This window comes from Aspergillus thermomutatus (assembly GCF_002237265.1).
Source record: "Aspergillus thermomutatus strain HMR AF 39 chromosome Unknown NODE_47, whole genome shotgun sequence".
NCBI lineage: Eukaryota > Fungi > Ascomycota > Eurotiomycetes > Eurotiales > Aspergillaceae > Aspergillus > Aspergillus thermomutatus.
Genome location: NW_020798096.1, coordinates 61,696 through 84,179, shown reverse-complemented (window position 1 = coordinate 84,179; position 22,484 = coordinate 61,696). Strand labels below are relative to the sequence as shown.

General features: G+C 48.4%; 6 protein-coding genes across 6 annotated transcripts; 3 read left to right on the top strand and 3 right to left on the bottom strand.

Annotated features, from left to right (window-relative positions):
* Positions 1-136: 136 nt before the first annotated feature.
* Positions 137-1,352, bottom strand: CDV56_107580 (uncharacterized protein; the record flags this gene model as incomplete). The annotated part of the gene is made up of 3 exons (XM_026761199.1): positions 137-561; positions 613-712; positions 762-1,352. 3 exons carry the CDS (start codon positions 1,350-1,352, stop codon positions 137-139), a joined length of 1,116 nt encoding a protein of 371 aa, XP_026616206.1.
* A 262-nt stretch (positions 1,353-1,614) lies between these two features.
* On the top strand, positions 1,615-4,986 carry CDV56_107425 (DUF3723 domain-containing protein; the record flags this gene model as incomplete). The annotated part of the gene is made up of 3 exons (XM_026761044.1): positions 1,615-2,032; positions 2,085-2,383; positions 2,446-4,986. 3 exons carry the CDS (start codon positions 1,615-1,617, stop codon positions 4,984-4,986), a joined length of 3,258 nt encoding a protein of 1,085 aa, XP_026616205.1.
* A 942-nt stretch (positions 4,987-5,928) lies between these two features.
* CDV56_107313 (uncharacterized protein) lies at positions 5,929-7,358 on the top strand (the record flags this gene model as incomplete). The annotated part of the gene is made up of 3 exons (XM_026760932.1): positions 5,929-6,895; positions 7,026-7,103; positions 7,162-7,358. The coding sequence occupies 3 exons, from the start codon at positions 5,929-5,931 to the stop codon at positions 7,356-7,358; spliced, it is 1,242 nt and encodes a 413-aa protein (XP_026616204.1).
* A 4,920-nt stretch (positions 7,359-12,278) lies between these two features.
* On the bottom strand, positions 12,279-13,393 carry CDV56_107031 (uncharacterized protein; the record flags this gene model as incomplete). Its single annotated transcript, XM_026760650.1, has 2 exons — positions 12,279-12,474; positions 12,534-13,393. 2 exons carry the CDS (start codon positions 13,391-13,393, stop codon positions 12,279-12,281), a joined length of 1,056 nt encoding a protein of 351 aa, XP_026616203.1.
* A 3,922-nt stretch (positions 13,394-17,315) lies between these two features.
* On the top strand, positions 17,316-17,839 carry CDV56_106795 (uncharacterized protein; the record flags this gene model as incomplete). Its single annotated transcript, XM_026760414.1, has 2 exons — positions 17,316-17,544; positions 17,604-17,839. 2 exons carry the CDS (start codon positions 17,316-17,318, stop codon positions 17,837-17,839), a joined length of 465 nt encoding a protein of 154 aa, XP_026616202.1.
* Positions 17,840-19,460: 1,621 nt separating this feature from the next.
* Positions 19,461-20,210, bottom strand: CDV56_106670 (uncharacterized protein; the record flags this gene model as incomplete). The annotated part of the gene is made up of 1 exon (XM_026760289.1): positions 19,461-20,210. One exon carries the CDS (start codon positions 20,208-20,210, stop codon positions 19,461-19,463), a length of 750 nt encoding a protein of 249 aa, XP_026616201.1.
* Positions 20,211-22,484: the final 2,274 nt, after the last annotated feature.

Below are 22,484 nucleotides of genomic sequence, written 5' to 3'. Positions count from 1 at the left end.
AAAGGGATGGGGCACTGCAAGCTTTGGCCGTGTTAGTCTACGACGTTGCTTTCACCTGAATCTCTTATTACGCTTCTCCTTTCTCTTATATATTGGCTGTCATCAGCTCGTTGGTGTTGATTATCATTTACTACTTTCACAGTCTGTCCTTTGAAGAAAAGGTGGTGACATTCGTGCCCTTTTCAACCCCCTCCGATGATGATGTGTACGAGTAGAATGTGCGCGCCGAGATCAGTGCAAACCAAGCGAGGCCGATCAGGTCGCCAGTTGACCAACGGATTTCAGTCAAGAGGCGTTGCTGGGAGCGAATGAGCAGTTTCCAAAGCCAAAGAGGCTGAATACGAACCCGTTTTAGTTCCTCAAAAGAGCCAGCCGACGTCGTCGCAGAGAGGAATTCAACAGCAGCTGAGCAAGTCGCCCAGCGTTTGAGATTGTCGATTCCAACCGCTCCATCATCCTTGACGTATTTCTGCATCAGTTCCATCATTACCCGCCCCACAGGAGCCAGGTCGCTCGCTTGAATCCTACCCGGCGATCGAACGGAACAGCAATCAATTCGTGCTACGCGTTCTTGTTAGACCTTGTCGAGCTGGCCTCAAGTAATGAGATTACCAATTTGAACCTCCCCTTCAAGAGACATCAGGATGCTGGAACAATCAAGAGAAGTGTGCTGGAGGTTTTGCTCGATGAGATACGATAATCCCTCCACGAACTGGGAAATGGTTAGTGATCCTTGTGTCCAGGGGGAAGAGGAGAAGGACCTGAGACATGATGGCGGCCAGCTGCTGCTGGTTTGGGAAGGCTTTGCATGCGACGACATGATCTAGGGTGAGAGGGTGGAACTTGCTGAGAGTATATAGGGCATCAGAGGTATGAAAACATTCCCAAACCGCGATCACATTTTTGTGGTGCGTCGAACGGAGAATGTCCAGTATTCTGTTGGCATCCTTGCTAGGATACTGGCGGATCGCCCAGACGGCACGGCGACGAGAGCGTCGGACACATACAGCAACGGTGCCAGCCAGATCGCATTCGTAGCATTTCTCGAAAGTATCCCAGGGAGGCTCCTGTCGTATAACTAGATCTGAACCGGCACTGTTTCCTGACTCGCTAATCTCCGGAAGAGCCAAGGCTCGTGGAGAGCCCTGTATAGTCTTGCCGCCGGGCTCTACGGAAGATGGAGCCGCGGTTCTTTTGACCAGGCGGCCGTTGGATGGGATCGCTCCCCTGCGTTTAGCGTTGAGCTCAGGCGGTGATGGCACCACAGCTTCAGTATCAGCGGTGGATTTTCTGGGAGCAGGAAGTGCATCCACTAGAATTTGGGTGACCCGTTTGTCGTCCACAGGCCGCATGATAAAGATCAATGATATTGCAATTGGACTGGTAGACGTCTAAGCAGGAATAATGGGATGCACTCCCTGTGAGAGGGAGCACTTTAATAGTGAAATAGTGGCTCAAAATAGAGCTGCTGCGGAAGCCTGAGGGCCGCTGCGGGAACCTATGTACACCATAGATATCCTGCGCAGTGCTACCGCAGTGGGCGAGCTCTCATCCTGTATATATTTTAACACAAAACCAGCTTTAGCATGGCACTTCCTTTCAGCTTCATCTGCAATGCAGCGAACTCTATTCACTGAGGAAGAAATCCGGCTGGCAGCGGAGCGCCGCCGGAAATACATGGGAACTGCCAAGGTCATTATCAGTCAAATACAATTCGATCCTCCATTGCCCCGGGATCTTGACCCAAAGAACTTGGACCGGCTCCGCGAGATCTTCCGTAAAAACCGCTGCCGCCGACTGGATGTGGATAATCACGTCCCTGCGATTGTATCTCAGGAAGATCTCGCTGTTGCGCTGCGGAAGGCGGACGTTCCGCAGCGAGCGCTGCTGACTAATGATCCTCATCAACTTCCGCAACTGCGATTCGCGGCTGGACAGCTGCGGGCCCTTCATGGACGTCACCGAGTGCAGGCGGGAGCCGAGGTGCTTCCTCCAGCTGACCGTTGGTGGACAGTAGATCTCTACCTAGATGGTATGGCGTAGTAACCATCGCTTCATATGTACTGTGCTGACCATCGACGCAGATATCGGCGAAGGACTGAGAACCTCACTGGTGGAGGAATATGCAAACCAGAAAAAACCGACCGACGGGGAAATATATCGGAAGATTCGACAGTATGAAGGCGACGGCAATGAAGCTTTCCGGCAGCGGTGGTTTGTCCGGCTATCACGAAGCAATCAGGAGCGACTGGATCAGCTAGACAACAGGAAAAACCGACGTCTCCGGCTAGCCTTCGATCGGTTATTGCCAATCCCGGGTCTTTGGCCGCATGGGATGCGAATCAGCATGCTTCACCGACTAATCGCCACAGGTTGTGTCGAGGTGAGTTCTGTGATTTAGAGCGAGCTTCCCACGCTGCTGACTAAATCCTTACCGCCCTGTAGGAGATCCTTACCTATCTTGGCCATATCGGGGACTTCTGGTCCTCGCTCGTGGCCTCAGATCCAGATTCGATGAAAAAGATTGATCCAGACACTGTTGATGCCCTGCAGTTGCTGGCGCCGGGCAAGTCCAGAATCGACACAAAAATGGCCCGGGGGCTGGTGCTAGGTGGCCAAGCATTCGCAGATTTCAGTGACGAAGAACGAAGGGTCATATGGAAGCGGCTAGCAAATTTTGACGGGCTTGTTCCGTCTTTGTACACATTCTTTGAAGATTTCAAATATCTTGAAAGCTGTGCGCATTGTGTGAAGCGACTCTTTAGTTCGTCAAGCGAATCTGTGTGGAAAACCATGAGCTCAATTTTTGTTCCATATTCGGGTTCGGAGGTGGAAGAGAGACTTATTCAGACTTCCGAGTCCACTTTTCGGCGTGAGCCTGCAACCGATGCTGAGCGCCTTGATATGGGGTATTTACAAATCTGGCTGTACGCAATGCGACATTATCCTCTCATGCCCCCGGACCCGAAGAGTGACGACGACCTTTTGGCAAAGTCATCTCGTGCCAAAGCCGACAAGAGAGCAATCTATGAGATGGCCGAGCTTGCTCGCCGGCTCGGGTTCTGGTCCCCAGAGATCGAGGCAATAATTGATGGTTCCCCAGATCGTGAGATCGCGCGGGCAGCGCTGCTACAGGCCAGGAAACCTAACCGTTTTCGGTATGACAAACGGCAGCTTGATACCCTCATCAGCCGTATTGTTGATTGTTTCTCGGCTGCGGTTCCTGACCAACCCGAAATTGTTCATGAACTTCTCGCGGATAGCACCGTGAAGCCTCGGGCCCGCTGCGGCCTGCCACGAATGCGAACCCACAAGCAAGATAGCCCTTTGCTCTTCGTGGACCGTCTACACGCTGAGGTTGGGGTTGCAGACACAATCACTACCTTTTTTGTCCGCCGTTGTGTTTATTTCGCCTTCTTCGGGAAGCCTGCACAACCCGGACCCGCTGAGGGCGAGAACAACAGAGAGACGCCCGGAGATAGGGATATTCCTCCGCTATCACCGTTGTTCGTCGGAGAGGATGGGCCTTCCGCTCATGATGTAACCACCATGCATGCTGATCTACCACGGGAGCTGTCTCAACAGGAACCAGCTCAGTCACAGCCCCTGGGTGCCCGACAAGATGCGGAACAGCAAACTCTACCCAGCCAGCAAGTACCGACCGGACGACGGGAACAGAATGTTGCGAAACGGCGACGAGCATGGAAACTCCAGACGCGCAGGCGTGGGCTTCGCCAAGAGAGCGAATCAAATCAAGAACCCATGGATGTTGAATGGCTGAGCACAGAGCACTTGGATCAGGATATGCCCGATCAAGAAGCCCCTGAACTTCCTGAGTCAAGTCCAGTTATTACGCGTCGAGAGTCGCTGGATGAGGCAATTACGATCGATTCAGCAATGGCGGCGACGGCCCACCTGGGATCATTAGAACGCATTACTTCCGATCAAACCTCCGACAAGGGAGCGCAAGGCACTCTAAGTCTTGACTCAGACGTGCTGCAACCTATGCATGGCCCGGAGAACCACGAGGAAGCGGACACGAACAGCCAATGCACAAGGATTTCCGTTGGATCAGTCTCCCACGAGCGGGATTTAGAGGAGAGATTAATGATAGATGGCCCGCATGATAGCGATGCTCCAGACCGCACACGGGTCGATGGTCTACAGCATCAGTCATCGGAACCCGAACAAGATAGTTCAGATGTGGGCTCTGGCAGGCAACAACAGGTCTCGGATGCATACCTTGATCAATTGATGAGAGCTCAGGAAGAGCAAGAGAGATTGGAAGAAGAGCTAGAACGCGAACGACTCAATGAGGAGCTCGGTCTTTCTAACGAGGAGCAACCGGTTCAGGAAGTGTCCCCCGGGTTTCAGGAAAGGCAGGATTCATTATCCCGACCCCCTGATAACGAACCAGTACAGGCGCCACGCAGCACAGACTCAAGACCTACCCAAGACCCAACCCCAATTTCACCCCGCGAAGGACAAATGGAGCCCCAAGTGGAGAGTCTTGCAGCACCCAGTCCCACAGTGGCTGCCAGCAACCCCGACAGCCAGAGCCCTCGAGCAGAGGATGACACCCCCACACGACAGATGCGGGCGTTGCTGCCACGAGAACAGGTCGCAATTTCCTTCTGGACCTTTGAACGAGAGCAGTGGAGGCAGACCGATCGTATCCAAGTAGATCCTTCGGATCCAGCGCCGGTGGAACGAGTGGCGAAGAAGTATGTGTGGAAGAGATATTCGCTGTATGATCGGAACCTGCAAAGTCTGAAGCCCGACCAGTGTTATCGCGCGGCGACTGTCGACGGCAATAACGCAATATTTCTGATCTCTGAGGACGAAGAGGAGAGGCTTGCGGCAGAAGGACGACTTAACAAGGACAGGCAGCTTCTGACGTTGGTCTCACGAGTAGTAGACCGGACAGAATTCGAGCCAGGGTCTCCTACCAAGCGCCACCGTCTTATGGCGTTCAAGGGAACATAAATTCCATTCTGGGTATGATATACAAATATATGGCTCAACTTAAGAGGCTTACACAAACATGAGTTATAGCGCCATGAGCAAAACCTCTCAGAGCAGTTGACCACCCGAGAGGCATTTCTTATGTTGGTTTACGGAATAACTAGACCTTTTTATGTGGTATGCTACATAAAGTCATTCATGATTAGATGCTCATGGTTATGTCCTCATATAAAGGGATCTGACATGGGGAGATTGTTTCAGGAGGCATGCAACAAGAGGAATGCCCTCTTGTGAGAATCCTCTTGAGAGGAAATCAGGCACATGAGGACTCCAATGGGAGAGAAAGCCAGACAGGAAGTATCCCATTACGTGAAACGGCTCATCGGAGTGAGTACGTTCTAGAACAGCTGTCTCATGCGCAATCTGGCAATGAGAGATGTGCATATCGCCCCTTTCTAGTGCTGGGTGCTTTACGGCTAGTTGTCGCTGCGGAAATGCTTGACAAGGCAGGCACCCATGCCACTGTCCTGTGGACTGCGACAGCACTGCGGCGCTAGGCTTTAGGCTTCCGCAGCCATGTTCCCACTTGACCAGTCCTGAGGCGCTAACGCCTGATTGGATGTCGGCGAACCCCGTTTGCGCAGGGTGGTCTAGTTTCTCACATACTGGATAACGGACCAATAGATTATTATTTATGAAGCCTGCGGGGGAGCTGCTTTGTCTTAGTAGGCGTGGCGGATTTTGATTCGCGTGGACACTGGGAAAGGCGAAAGGCCGAATTACAGTCATCTAACTTAGTCCTTAAAAGTTAAATGTGACTACTTTTACAACCGTGCATTTAAAGGTGAGATTTTCTGCAGTACGATAAGAGTTTCCTCTCGCCATATAGGTATACGGTCGAGGCCAACCCCCTTGGGCATTATCTACTAAATCCAGTACAAGAGAAACGACATCGATCTCAAAATGGACAACCTGACTGAATCGATGAGAAACACTCATTTGGAAGATGGACCTGGAGAGTTAGAGCAGTTGCTATTTCGTCCGCAAGCGGATAGTGGATTAGCGGAGAAAGCCCTGGACAATATTCCTCGTTACCTTTTTCGCGTCGTCTCTCCTCGTTCTGATGGAGAAACAAATAGGATATGGGCCCGTTCAGAGTCGGCTTACCGAAAAAGGAGCTCCTCTTTAGAGGATATTTTCTTCCTCCTAGACAAGAAGAAACGGACGACCATAGCTCGTACACTCAACGTGCATCTACGATGGTGGCCAAAGGAAGGTTTGGAAGACAATTTTGTATCGTGGACGAGCTCGTTACTTTTCGCAATTCAGTACATCTACTACCGGCGTCTAAGCAGCAAAGACGGATCGAGTTTGGAGGATATCCAGTTATATGTCATAGATACGAAACGGTTTCCAATAGGAACATTTCTTCGCGATTTGGACCTGATTAATGCGTTCCGCGAATTTGACGATCATGGCAAAATGAATCTTGAAAATTTACAGCTCCTGCGCACTAACTACGGCTATTACTTTGGAGAATATCTCTCACAAGGATCGTTGAAGATTAAAGACAAGTGTCAGATAGTCTCCGCCAAAGTGCTCTTCGATGATGATCGATTGCACCGTATACAACCTGAATTTACCAAACGCAGCGACATATTGGAGAAAGGAAAAGCAGAATGGGCGAATGAAGTCGTTCGTCTTCGAGGTATCATCTGGCCAGTCGACAAGGCAAAAAGATTGCCAACAGCAGAAATACTCGATCGCTTACGGGCTATTGGAGAAATTGTAGCCAACTTTGAACCCGAGTGGAGATTCGCTCTTGCTATCTACTTTGCAGCATTAACCGGCTGCGAATCAGTAACAGATGATCAAGAAACGGCAAATGATAATGTCATTTTTGCATACTTTCGATCCGAGTCTTTTAACGGTAAGTTATTAAGATCCTCTTTGGACAGAAAGTCCAATTTTCACTGCCGCTGCGACAGCACTCTGACGAAGAAAATATATAGACGGACGACAGGGGTTCCAACCTCTTGATTCCAACATTATTGCACCAGACACAATGCCTGAACTGAAACAAGTCAAAAGACTCGCTCGTGAAATACACAAGGACTTCCTGTTGAGACAGGCGTTAGGTAGGAGCTGCACTGGGCATCAAATTTCTCTCTCTTTTTATTTTAACATCAAAACCAGATCTGACCGGTGCTTCCGAAGCAAATATTCGCCATCTACATACGCAAAATGTTTTCTCAGACAGTGGAAGTGCTTTTACTGTGACCGATTCGAATGAGGTTTTGGCTCGTGCTGGCGAAACTCTCTTGATAAGGCTTCGCACTGTACAAATGCTGTGTGAGGAAGTTGCACGAGCCATTTCACCAGATGGGGCATAAACGGTGCGATTCCGTTCTAAGGTCTCATTGTTCCAAGGACCTCTATGCCACTTATCTTCCAATGGACAAGCAAGGTTAAGCAATACTTTTCTGAACTTCTGTAGTGTCCGTTGTCATATAAGCTTATCCTCGCTTTCAGTACTACTACTGGAGCCAACTATCTTAAAATAAGCCTCAGAGTCTGTACAGTCATCGTCGTAGTAGTAGTATTCATACGCTTGTTGTTTTGAATGCCCCTTCTATAAGAGCTCAACAACAATTCTGAGCGAGTTTTTTCCTGGAACGAGATCGAACAACGCAATGGGGGATATAGAAGGCGAAATTTACACGCTCAGGAGTTCGCCATGATACGAAGTGGGATGACCTTGTAAGTTAATCATGGGCAGGCCTCACATTTTCCCTGCTCTTGTACCATATAATTTAATATGGATAGTAAAAGGGAGAGCATTGAGAGAACCCTTGGCCTGGATTTGTTATCTGATTTGAGAAATATCCCTGTACCTGCATAGTTTATCCCCTTGTTCGTCCTACGTGGATGAATCGGGCTGCGATAAGCGGGCAGGTTTTCGGCAAACCGGCTGTTCCCCTCTTGGTGTAACGCGGATATCCACTAGCACCACTGGTTTAGAATCAGTGAGATATGACACGATGAACATTTCAAGGCTTGAAGACATGAATTGCCGTCAGGCAGTACTTACTCGTGGCATGCAACTCAAGGTAGACCTCACGCGACAACATTCACCTCAGTGCAATAACAATTTTGGCCTATTAAAGAAAGCGTAGCTCTTCTCCACTGAAAGGGTCCTTGAAGTGGCAAGGTGTATATTGCTCGAGCTTGACACTTTTAAGAGCTACCTTCAACTCCTCCAGAACATCTGCTGCAAAATCTGGTACGTCTCGAATTTCGTTGGAGAATTTAAAATCATCGGAATGTAGGTACGCGTCTACTGCTGCTTTAGCAAGTAGTAGCCGAACCAAGTGTCCTCTAGGTAAGCGACTCGCTGCATCAACGTGCCCGGACGTTATGTGATGGACATTTGTTTCAGGATGTCTTTCCCAATAATTGCCTGCGGGAGGATTGGCCAAAACAGTCGCTCGGATATATTCCATTATCTGCAACTCCAAGTTATTGACGCTTAGCATGTCTGCGAGTCTCGCGAATTCAATCATAGCAGATATCCGATCTGCTGGAGATTCTCTGTCAAGAATAACCCGGCCAAGGTATAGCCACTGGAGAAGCAATTGAAAGCTTCGATTTGAAAGAACTCCCTCAATCTCTTCAAGCTCTGCTGACTGCTCTTCCCCTTCTGTAAAGTTCCCATTGAACATTGCAGCAAAATAGGGTGAATGTTTGCAGAGAAGCGGCTTGGAAACATTGTAGGTTGCGGCTCCTATCTTTATCTTGACTATAGGGCCATGGTAAAGAGGCATTTGACTAGATTGAGCGTATTAGCGATGAGCCCCAAATAAGATAAAGTACATTAGCATACTTTTCTGTAAAAACGTCATAGGACATATCGAGCAAGCCGCCAGCAGACTCTCCGCCGTCTCTGGTCGACATTGTGCTGTAAGCGGAAGGCTCAGCAGGCCTCTAGTCAAGTGGCCAACGCGGCTGTTTGATCCTAAAAATGCCCAGATGATTAAGTGAATGTTTCAACATCAGCTTTCGTGAATTGGTCGACTAGGGAATTGTGATACCTTAAATTCCTATCTTAGGTGGGGTAAACGGGGTGCAATGAGTCAGAGCTGCTGGGCGTCCAGCCGCGGGGTGGTTTGGCTAGTTTTCATGGGAGTCCTGTGCATCACGCATAACTTAATACAGTACTCTATACCTTCGTGGACTAGGAAATTACGGCCGTTCTCATTAAAACACGGTTGGCTCAATAATATATTCCAACAAAGTCCTTGGGAGTGGGGCAGGGTAACAATTAACGTGTGTTTGCGATGTACAATAGAGATACAAGGTTAGATATATAGTTGTACGAGTAGTAGTCTGCATATCGCTTTACCTGCGAGAGGTCAGGGTAAATGAAGTTATCCATCAACTGTAGAGTTACAAACCGAGTAGCTGACACTATCGTTCGATCTGCCGCTGCTCACAGATCGTGAACTGACCTATTGGTCATTCTCAGACCGTATACGCACAGCGAACCTTTTTAGAGAACATATTGCCTCCGCTTCTAGCCTAGCTTGAGCCAGAAAACCTTAATGGTTGGATACGGGAGAGAATATTCATATCATGTTTTGGTATTTTGGCCTCTGATCTGGGAACACTTGCAGACAACCATGGAATACCTGGACACTGAAATCATGAAGAGCATAAAACAGTAACTGAGACTTACTTTTCGTGGCCCTTAAAGCAGACGTGAGGTGGGTATCTACCTCTCCATGTTAGCCGTTCTTCTCATTGGTCCAACTAATTTTCAAAACTATGCCCCAGGTAGTGACGTACAGTTCATTTTTGGGGCATATGGTAAGATTTGGACCACCCAGAAAAGCTTCGACTCACAGAGTGTTTGCTACATATTTGGCGAGGTTCTGAAAGTTAAGGACCACTGAGATTTCGCAACGACCCCCTTCTATGAAGTTGGCGGTGCGTGTGCTGGTCGATGTGAAAGCTATGGGGGTTGGGATGGCCACGTCAGATTAGCATCTGCACACCCATCACACTTCACACAGCACCCTTTTTACTATGGGATTGGCAGAACTAACCTGTTACTAGAAACCCATTACTGCTGCACGCATATACCGTGACATAAATACTTCCAGATGCATGCCCATGCAATGCTAGTATTTTAACTCTGATGTAGACTCTTTACGCAGTCACAAGTCCTTTTGAGCGTCTAATGGCAGGGAAGAAGGGAAAGAGTAAAAAAAAAATCAGCGAGCCCAAGAATATCTGCTGGTCCAGTTATTGCATTTACCGAGACGGCAGTTGCAAAGGGCGAGGTTACCGCAAAAATGAAAGAGCTTGTCCTAAGGTGTGAGATCCAGATTTTTATAACAAGTGACTTACTCCTGTGCGCTCAGCCATTTCCTCAATCCGAAGTACAGCGATTTATCTATCACCTGTAGCGGCGAAGTCTTCCCAGCTCACCAGAACATTGTCTGCCCTTAATCGATGTATTTTAAAATTGCCTGTGATGGTCGGTTTAAGGTGTTTACTCATCCTTTTTTACCTAGGTTGGATATTGTATACCCACTACGACAGCTACTGATTGGATGTTGGATCGACAGGAAGGTAACGGGGAGATAAGGCTCAATGATCGCGACCCTATGCTCGTCAGGAAGATGCTCGAATTCTTGTACACGGGCGACTATACCTATGAAGCTTCAAATGCAAGGGACAACTTTGACTCAGAGAATATTTCCGGCCAGCTTTCACAAACATACCTGGATAAGGATCTCCAGGCAGACACAGGGACCACAGAAATACAGGGGGAAACCAGCAGTGCAAACTCACGAACCGGTCAGGCTTTTTTTTCACGCCCAAATGTACGCACAAGGTGCCTATTTTCAAATAGACGGATTGAAAATTAGGGCAAAGGAGTACTTCGAGAAGTCCTTCATGAAATTTCCAGACCGAGAATCATTCACCTCCGCGGTGCTTGAGGTGTACGGCTCGACAGAAGGCTACGACCGAGGACTCAGGGACCTTGTCATCCAGATGACGATGGATAACCTTCTGCTTCTGAGGGCTAACGACAATCCCATATTGGACGGCACCTTTTTGGAAGTAATTCCCAACGTCATGTTGGAAATTTGTCTTTCCGCCTTGGATAGATGTGCTAAGCATCAAAGGGAATATAGAGGATGGGGTTACTAAGATTAGCTCTCATTGGAAATTGTTTTCTGGGGCAAGAGTGCAATCCAGAACGTCTCAGACCGGCTGATGAGGCAAGGGACGAAGCGATATCTATGCCCCACGCCAACACCAGTCAGAAACGGAGGCTGGTCGATGTGAGCCTTGGGATTATATCTGAAAATTTAGCAATTTAGATGTAGTTTGACCCTTTAGGAGCTCTCTAAACTAATAATGGTTCCCCACACACTGGTACAGCCCTTTTGCCAACTGAACTTATCAAAAAGTTGAGGTACGGAGGGTTTTCTGTTCTGCCCCACATCCCGCAGCAGGCTAATGAGACCAATTCTAGCGGGCCGGCTGCGGCGCTAAGAGCCTAAGACACTATCATAGTTGTTGTACTGTCCCGTCCTTTCAAGGATTTGAGCTTGAACCTCATTAGACCGCATATGTCCTCAATTTGCGGATAAGGCAGCCGGGAGCGCAAGGTCTGCTGTCCATGGTCATACATCACAGTGCCTACGCACCCCGTCGTACTGCGGTGAAGCTTTCCAACGGCCAGTGTAAGCCCAAGCAGCTGAAAGATGGAATTTCAAACAAGTCCCACTGGAAACTCTTTAACGTGCCAGTGTGCCATAGCGTAGATATCTGTGGAGGTCCAGAATTGTCCGTTATGTTCATACGATGCAATACAAGGAAATAGCGGTCGATTTAGTACAGAAAAAGGCGCTTATTGTGGAGCAAATTGGAATCTTTTATTTGAAACAAACCGCAGAGTGTTGTAAATCGCACAGCTTGAGCATATGTACTATCTACAGTGTTCATATTGCTAATCTCCAGTTCTAGCCGTCATATTTCACCGCTTTGGAGTCCACATCCTTCTCGATATCCAAGACCAAAGAACACAAAAAAGCCCTTATGGGTGCGCGAGCAGGCATCCCAATGCCATACCCAGAGGACAAACGTGTAATGCTGTCAGAAACATAGTCGTATCAATGTCACCATGTTCTTCCTTAGAAGTAGGCGGGGAATCCAACTCTGTGGGCTTTGTTTTGTTTTCTGAGAGAGACTTCATTTCCATCGGAGGAACCATGGGAACCGTACCAGCACTTTGAGTGCTATTTCTTGCTTTTCTTGTTCTTGTTTTTCTTCTCGTATTTGATCTCTTCGTAAGGAGCATTGAATCCGACCGACTCCTCAGCTTTGTTCTTCGAATACCACGAGTTTGTATCTTTCGCCATACCCCCATTACGTGTATCGCGAGAAAGAAGCTTCAGTTTGCTACCTGGGACCCAGTTGTCGCCCGATCTGAAGCTGAGTGTTGTGCTCAACAGTCTCAAGCTAGTAATCCGTCCTGGACGAGAAGTACACACTCTTTCCGGATCTTATCGCAATCCTCCCTGCTCAGGCTCGTCGCACGCGGCAGTTGTATTGCACCACCAAGAAGCTTTGCTTCTTCTAAGAGATCACACAAGGATGAAAATCCACCCTTCCAACACCTCTCAATAATCCCATCCAGATCCCCTCCGTTCAATTTAGGAAACTCCATCTTTTGAAGGCGTTTAACAATTTCCGGGCCACCCTCAATCAGAGTCTCGAACTCATAAGGCTCATATCCCCTTGTCATTGAATAGATAATCGATCCGATGGCAAACTGCTCGGTTCTAGCGCCGCACATCCCAAACGTGCCGTTCTCACTTCCCGCTTCGGAACCCTGTAGACGCGCCCATGGAGGTGCAGCACCGGCATATGGCTCGCCGATACTAGCCACACTATCAAAATCTGCAAGCTTCAGATGATCCTCGGCGTCTAGAAGCAGGTTCGGCGGCCGGATGTCGCCATGGACGCGTCCAAGTGACTCGAGCCAAGAGACGGCACTGCAGAGCTCCATAGTCCACCGCTCAACCAACGATGTGGGCTCAATTCTGAAGACTTCCGTTCCATTGTCCGTATGCCTCCTATTTCTCTGTAATCGCTGATCTAAGCTCCCCCCGCTGAGATATGCTAGAAAAATGCCGTTCGGAACGCACAGGAAGTTCTGTACTATGTCGGGGCAAATATCATGCTTTTCCAGCAAATCAAAAACCTGGACTTCTCGGTTGAAGGCTGTATCATCCGGGTCCTTTGGATATTTGAGGACAATGCGGTCATTAATCCGATAGACCCATCCTACTGCCCCCACGGACAAGAAGTCATGGGAGGCCAAGCGGTGCGGTAGTTTAACGAGTGCCATGTCTAAGAGTGCTTCTTGACAAAATTGATGTAGCTTATATAGGAACAAGAGCTCAGTGATATCATTCAAAGAGCTGAATTTATATGTGTGCATGTAAGGAGTGTGTACGTTTGGTGTTGAAGTTGACGAGTGAATTTTAAGTACAAATAGACAGCTGCCCCACATGTCCTGAGACCTAGTGGGCCGCTCATTTGCTAACCCACTTTCCTGCTGGGTCCTTCACCCACGACCCATTCTGAATGCAATCCTCACATGGCACCCGCTTAGTTGACTGGCCAAGATGTTCTGGTCCAGCTTTCTGAACACCACAGCCCCCACAGCCGTCCCAGGGGATCAATGTAACTGGCGCATCTTTCAACTTGTCGCCGCAAATGTATTTAACTTTCGGTATAATGGCCTTGCACATCGTTTAAAGATCGTGGAGCAACGGCGTGGTTCCGATTGAAGTCTCCAGTACCAGTTAGTTCAAAGTTCAACCATCTGCTTTCCATTGGATCATAGCCCTTACTTTTGATAACTGAAATGTATTGTTGAAAAGGGTTGACTGTCAAAGGGCATCACCTCCACTTACCTTAAATAATGAAATATTTGCAGGGAAGCAGCTTACGGATTTTTCCAGGAGCGAACAGAGCAGCGATCAAAGCCGGCCAATCAGTGACCTTCCTTACTTGAAGGCTCAAGCGCGTCGTTCTTCTTCACCCTGCTGTTTCTCTGCCTGCTCTTTCACATCACGCGCTTTCTCGCCCTGCGCTTTCTCACCCTGCGCTTTCTCGCCCCGAGCTTTTTCACCCCGAGCTTTCTCACCCCGAGCTTTCTCACCCCGAGCTTTCTCACCCCGCCCTATCTCATCCTGCTCTATTTCACCTTGCTCTTCCTCACCCTACTCTTTGCTCTGTCTGGATTTCCTCTAACTGCGGTATACTCTGTGCTTAGAAACCACTTTTAAGATGGCGATGTACTGTCACTGGCCGTGTCCATACTGTCTCGAAGACCAGAAATCTCCCGAGGGTTTGAAGGATCACCTGAGCGTTGCAAAGGTATTCACAATCATCCGGCTTTAATTCATTACTCATGATGGATAGCCAAGATGCGAAAAAGAGGCTCCAGTAACGGAATCAACTGAAGATGACGATGAGCTCCATTGGAAGTGTCCTGTTAGAGAGTGCGGGAAGTCATATGATCAGAGAAACAGTTTACTACGCCATTACCATTGGCGTAAGTCTCTTCTCTAGATTTTCCAAAGGACGCCGCTAAATAGAAGAATTAGATATCAGGTGTAAGCTGACCTGTGCGTGCAGCAAAACACTCAATAATCTCCGGTCGCTTGAGCTACACCTGGACAAATGCCAAGCAGTACAATCACCTGACCAAGATTCAAGTGCACGAGCAAATCAAATACAAGGGGAAAAAATGAAACTACGCAAGCAAGCATCTAGTCAGTTAGCTAGTGCATTCGCAGAAAGGCAGCATTCATCCACTCAGCAGGATAACGAGAAAAAGCGCAAAATCTCCAGCTTGGTTGTTATCAATGGTATGAGTCCCCTCGACTATTCTGCCCTTTTGTGTCCCAAGAGTGAAGTTAAGGTTCCGAGATATAAATGATGATACCCCGTTGAATAACGCAAACACCGTCTTCGCCGATCCAGATCTGCTGAACTTTGATGGATTTATGTTCGGCGCACACCTTTGGTCTGACGAGAATTTTGTTGCTCCGGAATTCTGTCTCTAGGATTCAGTTCTGCCGGAAAAATTCGCTCCGAGTAAAGCCCCAAAGCCAACCCCACATTCTCCGACTATCAAACATCGTCGAACAGCATGATGCTCGAGCCGAGTTCAATTGAATCTCTGGGAACATTTAGCTCACGGAGCCAACGGCCATTTGTGTTAGAAAATTCCGGAGTAGTTTTGAATGATGATTTAGTAAGAACTATTCCACACGGCTCAGCCGTTAGGCTTCATGGCGCTCTATTACCCGTTACGTTTCCCGATGACACAGTAGGTTGCTTATCCGGCCTGCACAACAGGCAAATAACTAATGCAGTATGCAAAGAGGCTTCGAAGTGTCCTCAATGATTACTTCTCCCCAGGGACGTACAGTATCGGGTCGCTTGCGCAAATAACGAAATTCTCGGAAGGTCGATGGGCTATGTGGGACACTCAGGGCGACGAAAACAGGCTGTTTGCATACATTCCATTCCAGGACATGTATATTCGGCAAGGTTCTCATCTGAGGAGGACAGTGACGCGTGGATCTATGTGCGTGATATTTTTCATAGCCACTTGACCTCCTTTCAACCCGAGAACTAATGTGCTTCTTAGCGTTTTCTGTTCGTCTCTGTGTCCCGCAATTTATATGATTCCAGTTAGCGGGGAATGTATTGTCTTGGGGCTGCCAATAAAGGGCAAGAAATGATGTACCTCTAGTGCAGTCGTTGTTGAAGGTTGTTTGAGCTTGCGAATGACAGAGCACGAACTGGGCATCTAAGGAGCCAGAGTCTACCTGTTGGGAGGACTACACATCGTAATCATTGTTGTTATGAAGCATTTTCTGAGAAAATAGGATTAGGTGCAACAGATTGTCCTCACTCAACTTCGGTTTTATCTAGGGCCATTTGTATGGATGCTGGAACGGAGTCCGTCGTCTAGTTGAAACCTCTGCCGACCCTCAGGTATCCTGCCAGTTCAGCAACCACATCATAAACCTAGTCTTCAATGGAAAATGCTTTGTGACTCTCTAATCCTGCTCACTGCTCAGCGGGCGATGATTGAATCGTCGACCACTTTCAGCGTGACTCGAGAAGAAAATAACTGTGGTGCATCTTGCTCTGCTAGCTGCACGTAACTGCACACTGTGTGATAGATTGTCAGTTGCCTGGCTGGATAGTCCTCCTATAAGTGGAGCGCGTTGGATAGTATTTCCCAGTTCGTGGCAGTATTATGCCTTGGGTGGACCGAGACGGTGTTTCGACTTTCAATGACCTTGAGAGGAAGACTGTGGGAGGCACGAAGAGATCCAGTCAAAGCTGCGGGCTGGGTCAGCGTACAACCCCTTCTGTGTCGATCGTCTGTTTGACCCCGTTGTTGTGCCTCTCCAGGAAGAGAGCTTTCTAATTGGGGTTTTATTGGTGACCTCACGCAGTCAAGATGGACAGTCTGTGTATAGTTTGGCCGCAACGGGTCACCTGTCGCTGCGGTCTTACGCGTAAACGCGTTGGACCGTAGCGTCAGAGAGGGCCCCGTCCGCGCTCCCCTGTGGGGAGGCAAGTGTCTGTGGATTGCAATGGCTCTATGATTCTATGTACATAGGGAGGTGGGTGGGAAAAAATCGAGTCTTGACTGCGTGAGAGATGACAAGCAACTTGCGGAGGCGAGCGGCTGATTCTCGTGAGGCAGTTGCAGGAGGGAGGAACCCCGCCGTAAGCTCTGCAAGTCGGTGAAGCCTAATCCGCAGTGTGATCATCACGTGAGGCAACCCCAATAAAACTATCCCAATTAGAGCTTGAAAGTAGTCTTACAGTCTTCCCTAGTGATATACATTCACATGGAGGACATAGTTCTCACAAAACTGGCTCTCCAGATTCCTTTTTTCTCAGTGGAGGTTAGCCAATTGTGCGATATATACTCAATTAAAGCTTGGGAGAAGTCAGCATTTTGAGTAAGAATGTCTCATGATGGAGAGAATGGTCCAGGATCGTCATACATCAACCTTTGTCAAAGTTGCCGTGAATGAATGAAGGGTTTTGTATACCTGTTAGTTGCAGCGTAGCGTCTGCCGCAGTTCTTGATATCAGGCCTACATAAATAGGTGCACATGCCCTCTTCTTCATCTTCTCCTATTCCATCTTCTAGCTCCTGTGGCCCTCCTTCTCTTCTCCCGCAGTCTACTACTTTATCTACATCCATCCATACATCAACCTTGACCATGTCCGCCATGTCTAGCATGTCTCTAGACGAGAGAGCCGCCTTCGTTGAGAATATTATCCAATATGCCTTTACCAACCGCGCAATCCTCTATGAAGCCCTGCGTGCCGCCGGTAACCTCGTGTTGACTGGACGGCCCCATCGGTCTGACGGCAACAAGGACCTAGCGCTAATCGGCGATGCGGTCCTGCGCTTGATTCTTGTGATGGACGGCTACGAAGCCAACTTCGGTCGAGGCTAGTTGCCCCTCACAAATGCTCCTGGGATGAACCACTAATCGTTTCGATAGGCCGCATCGACCAGACCGTCCAGGCCCAAGCCAGTAATCCCAATCTCACACAGATTGGCTTCCAAGCCGGACTGGAGAACTTCATTCTCATCAATCCGTCTCAGAGCACTGTGTCGAACAACGTGATGGCAACAACCGTTGAAGCGATCCTTGGCGCTGTCTACCTCGATAGCGACATGAATGTCCAGGCCGTTCGAGCTGTCATGGCTGTCCTGAACCTGGGATGGCCGGTTTGAATTTATCCATACTCGTGAACGAGGCGAATCGATGACATAAGTGACTCGAAATTCGTTACTTACCGCAAGGGCGCCCAAAGGTCTTCTCGCGCGGGACGGGCTTCCAGCCATTTTGCCCCGTACGAGGGCCCTTCGGGTACCCTTGCGGTCCTGGAACGTCTGAGAGTCGCGAAAGGTGCTATTCGCTGTGGCGGGTTAGCAGATCTTACTAGCAGACGTGATGTGGTGTTGTTGTGTTGCGAAGGGAGAAGGCTCTTGAGGGTTCCAAGGTGATCAAGTGTCGATTATGCAAGTAGGTGATAGGAGCATGAAATATTTTTTTGTTGGACGATGGCTCATGCGTTATACTGTATTTGCAACACCCCGTAGTGTACGTCATAGGCTTGACCTTAAACATGCCAATGGTAATGATTAAGTAGACCATTTACAAGGAATAGAGGCATGTGGCAGCGCTTTCATAGCTGATTGGCGTCGAGGCATCTCACATCGTTATTTCAGAATAACAGGTTCTCTCCCTTCTCTGCATCCCAGGGTTCTAGAGAAATTTGTACTATCGAGGTTCAAAGGCTGTCTTTCAGATTAATCCACTAATGTCTTGTATTTCGAATAGTGGTTAGTGATATTATGTACTGTGAAAGGAGTGATGGGCAGCGTCCATTTTCTGTAAATTCGAGTCCAGAGGTGACTAGTGGTAAGCCACGCGGAGGTGAGTTAATGAACGATATAGTGACATAGAAACACTTACCTTCAACACGATGGATCATGGACACTCAGAGGAAGTAAGTTGACGGGACTTTAGAGGGCTCAAGCTGGAAGTTTTATACCCAGAATCTGAGAATCTGGATATGCATTTACATTTCCTTGAAAAGCACAGTACTCTGGGAAAGCACCGACATGAAACACTGTTGACTAAAGACTAGCCCGTTATGAGGGCTTGTCGCCGTACCTATAGGCGAGGAGGGTGACAGTCAACTCTGAGAAGACTGAGATATTCCTTACTCCCTCAGCCTAAGTTGCGCACCTTAATTTGCTTATACAAAGCCTCAAAATCTACTCTTCAGGCTTGATAATACAGGAAGGGAGTTAATTGAATCTAGCCCCTCACCTTTTCAGGTTGAACTTATGGTAAACACAAGATAGTTTTCGCCTGAGTGCAGCTGCTAAACTCTGGCACTGCCGCACTGGGAACCTTTCTGGAGTCTCCCTCGTGCTGAAATGCTTGGCAGGCACCCATGCCACCGGTTTGTGGACTGCGGCAGTGCGGCGCTAAGCTTTCTTCGGCTTCCTCAGCCATGTCCCAGACTCCCAACCAATAGTCACCAGCCTCAGCGTATCCTAACCCGCACTACTGCGTAAAAGGATGGTTGTCGGCCAACCCCGTTTCCGCATCGACCCACCCCCTTAGATTGCGGCGTTTCATGGCCAATATTTCTAGGAAGCTACCTGATCGTTTGTCTCCTGATCTCCTCTTTTAGCGATGGTTTGACAACACACTATTCGTCCACAAGGCACTGCTCAAGGTATATAGTAGATTAGTAGCTAGTAAAATAGAACATCTTATATGAGTACGTGCGTATATGCGATCTCTCTGTAAAGAACAAAACGGATTCCTTGCAGCTCTTCAACCGTAACTGACAAAGCGAAAACGATACAGAGTCATATCTTCAGTCCACATTGCGCGGAAAATGGCCTTTTCCAAGGAAGGCACTCGGTCGAGTAGTTGTCGAAAGTCAGCGTCCCGCATAAGTATTTCCACGTTCCACACTGCATAATGTACCAACATATCTCGCATGTCGTCCATGTCTTCATTTCCCTCAAATACAAACTTCTGCAGTTTGACAATATCTCCAGTTCGTTCTTCAAAGAGGGTAAAGCTGGCCAGCGAGCGAATAAGCCGATAGAGCGACAGAGCGCAAAGCGGATCCCAGTCCGTTGTGTAGGCGAAACGATAAACTTCAGCGTGGCTTAGAAAAAAGGCCGCATAATTATCTGCTGGATCGTTGTCCGGGACTTCTTCATCTTCATTCAAGGGCGCCTTGTCAAGCTTCTTCTTGATGAAGGCACATATATCGGGTAGTTTCGTGGGATGGAAGATATTTTCTTGGTGGTTCATAGGATCCCATCGTCTGGCAGATCCCCGAGACAGCGCCTGGCTATCGCCATTGTCCCCGCACGAATCGGCAGTCGGCAACGGAACGGAGTAATCACCAGAATATACGAATTCGCAGCAACGACCAAAGACGACTTCATCGATCTGCCCATTGATGGGAGGCTGAAATATCTCCTTCGGGAAAGCACCAGCCAATGCTGCGTGTATTGAGAACCGCCTTCGGTTTTTACCAATGACGAACTCGACGATCCCGGATTGCATGATCCTGGTGATGTGTTAATTGTAAGGGCCACCTGCCCCGCTGGACGATGTTAGGACCTTACACATCATAACCAAGCACCATTTTTGCAAGCATTAATGGACCTGGAAAAACGCTGGGAGTTGAGGATGGTACTTTGACTGGAGAAACATATGTCTACTGTTCAAAGAGCTTGCTTTGGTGAAAAACGTCGAGCGAGAAGGCTGACGCGCATAGTGCTTATTATACGTCTGTCTCAACAAGTAATTCCCTTATATTTTTCTTAGACCTGAATGGTGCATGGTCCTAGGTAACAATGGCTGCAGCTCCCGCAGCGGTAAACCCACGCTACGGCCTTTAGATCCTAGTGGTCGAAGTGGTCATAATTTTGCCCTCAGCGCTGAGGAATCTATGATAGGCCCAGAGCCTCCTTCGGCCGCAGCGGATTATGACTGGTCTACCACCCAGAAGATTGTTATAATTGGTGGCTGTTCAGATGTCCTGATATCAGATTTCTGGCCCAGTGTTGAGCTGAACGAGCTCCTAGCCTTTTCCCTGCCCCAGCACCTGTGCCTATGGAACGGATACCGGGTGATAAGTGATGCAAGCACGGCAGGTACCTCGAATATACCTGGAATGACCAACAGCCTGCAGTCGCAATGCGTCGCTAGGCTTTAGGCTTCCGCAGCCATGTCCCCACCCGAATGACCTTGACCAGTACCTCTGAAGCACTAACACCTTGATAGGACTGCGTAAAGAACGGTTTGTGGGCGAAGCTGGTTTCTGCAGGGACTCACAGCTTTACGTTGCCGCTTTTCATGGACAAGGTTTCTGGATAGCTGCCTCATCGTTTGCTCCTCCCTTGAAACGGCCTGACAAGCACCCTGTCCTTTTGCGAAGGCGGTGAAGTCGCCTGAAAATTAAGGGAATAATCGGTGCTTTTTGCATGTACGAAAATCTCATGAGAAGATGATGAAGCGGGGCATGCCAGATTGGTGATGATATTATATCGTCCAGAATATTGAAGATAGCAACCGAAAGACCTTCTTCTCTAACATCATAAAGAAAATAACTCAAAAGGAAGTCGTAAAGCTACTGTAACCTGCGAGCAACAAATCGTTCCAGCTTAGCCAGACAACCGTGTCCATTTAGAGGAGAAGAGCATGGTGGGACATCCTCTGCATGTTGGTAAAGTGCAGAAAGCTTTGGGAACTTTATTTCGCAGCTGGGGCATCTGTAGAGCCACCCTCCGTGCTCGAGATCATCATTTATATACTTCCGGCTCTGGTAATAATCATGGCCTATATCATCAATGTCCTCCTCGGTAGTATGCGACGCGCAACTTCCAGACTCCAGATGGATTAACATTCCGGAAAATGACTTAAAGTTTTGGTAACAACCGTAGCATTCCAGGTTTCGAGGTTGATGTTTCTGTTGATGCTGAAGAAACGGTAATGTTAGCAATGGACATATTAAACTAGCCGGTGTACTACCATTCGCAAATTGTTCTTGTTCGCAAAGTAGTCACCACATTTGACGCACAGGTGGTGCTGAGTAATGTCGTGTTCTTGCAGTTGCTCAACAGCATCAAAATAGACATTGCACTCTGGGCGAAAGTGATGAGACTTCACTAAGTGGTCTTGAAGCTCTTCGCCGGTAGCAAAGTCTCGTAGTTGAGGACAAGTCGAACAGACAATATGTCTGCTGGACTTTCGAACATGCGTGGTCTTCGCTTGAGCCGAAATGAAGACCCGGAAACACCTCTCACACCATTGATGTCGTGATGTCTGCCTGCAATGGGCGTAAAGTGCAGATTCAGAGCAGAAAATTCGTTCACAAATAGTACATTCGTAGTTGACACCATCATACGCGAGATACGGGCCTAAGTCCATATCAATTAGTGAATCAAGCTGCGGAGAGCCACATAAGAGAGAAGGAGTGGAGGGTCCAAATTTCTGAATGGCAACAAGGAGATGGATGGTTTGCTGGATGTGTTGAGGTTGATGTGAAGCGAGTAGATAGTGATAGTCACCTTGGAACGTGGATGGATAAGGGCGCAAGCCAAAGTAGGCTGCATCCATTGTATAGAGTAGGAACAACGATGAAACTGGATTGCGGGGCGAAAGGGTTTTTGCCAAATCGTATTTTTTGTTTGCTGCTGGTTTGTGCCAGACCATACAGATCAAGCCGTTTGCCGCTGTTGTTCACGCAGCAAAGGCCGATTACTACCAATGTGCAACGTGCCTCGTCCCAACCCCACTGATCGTACGCTTCTTCCCCCCCCGGCCCAATGATCT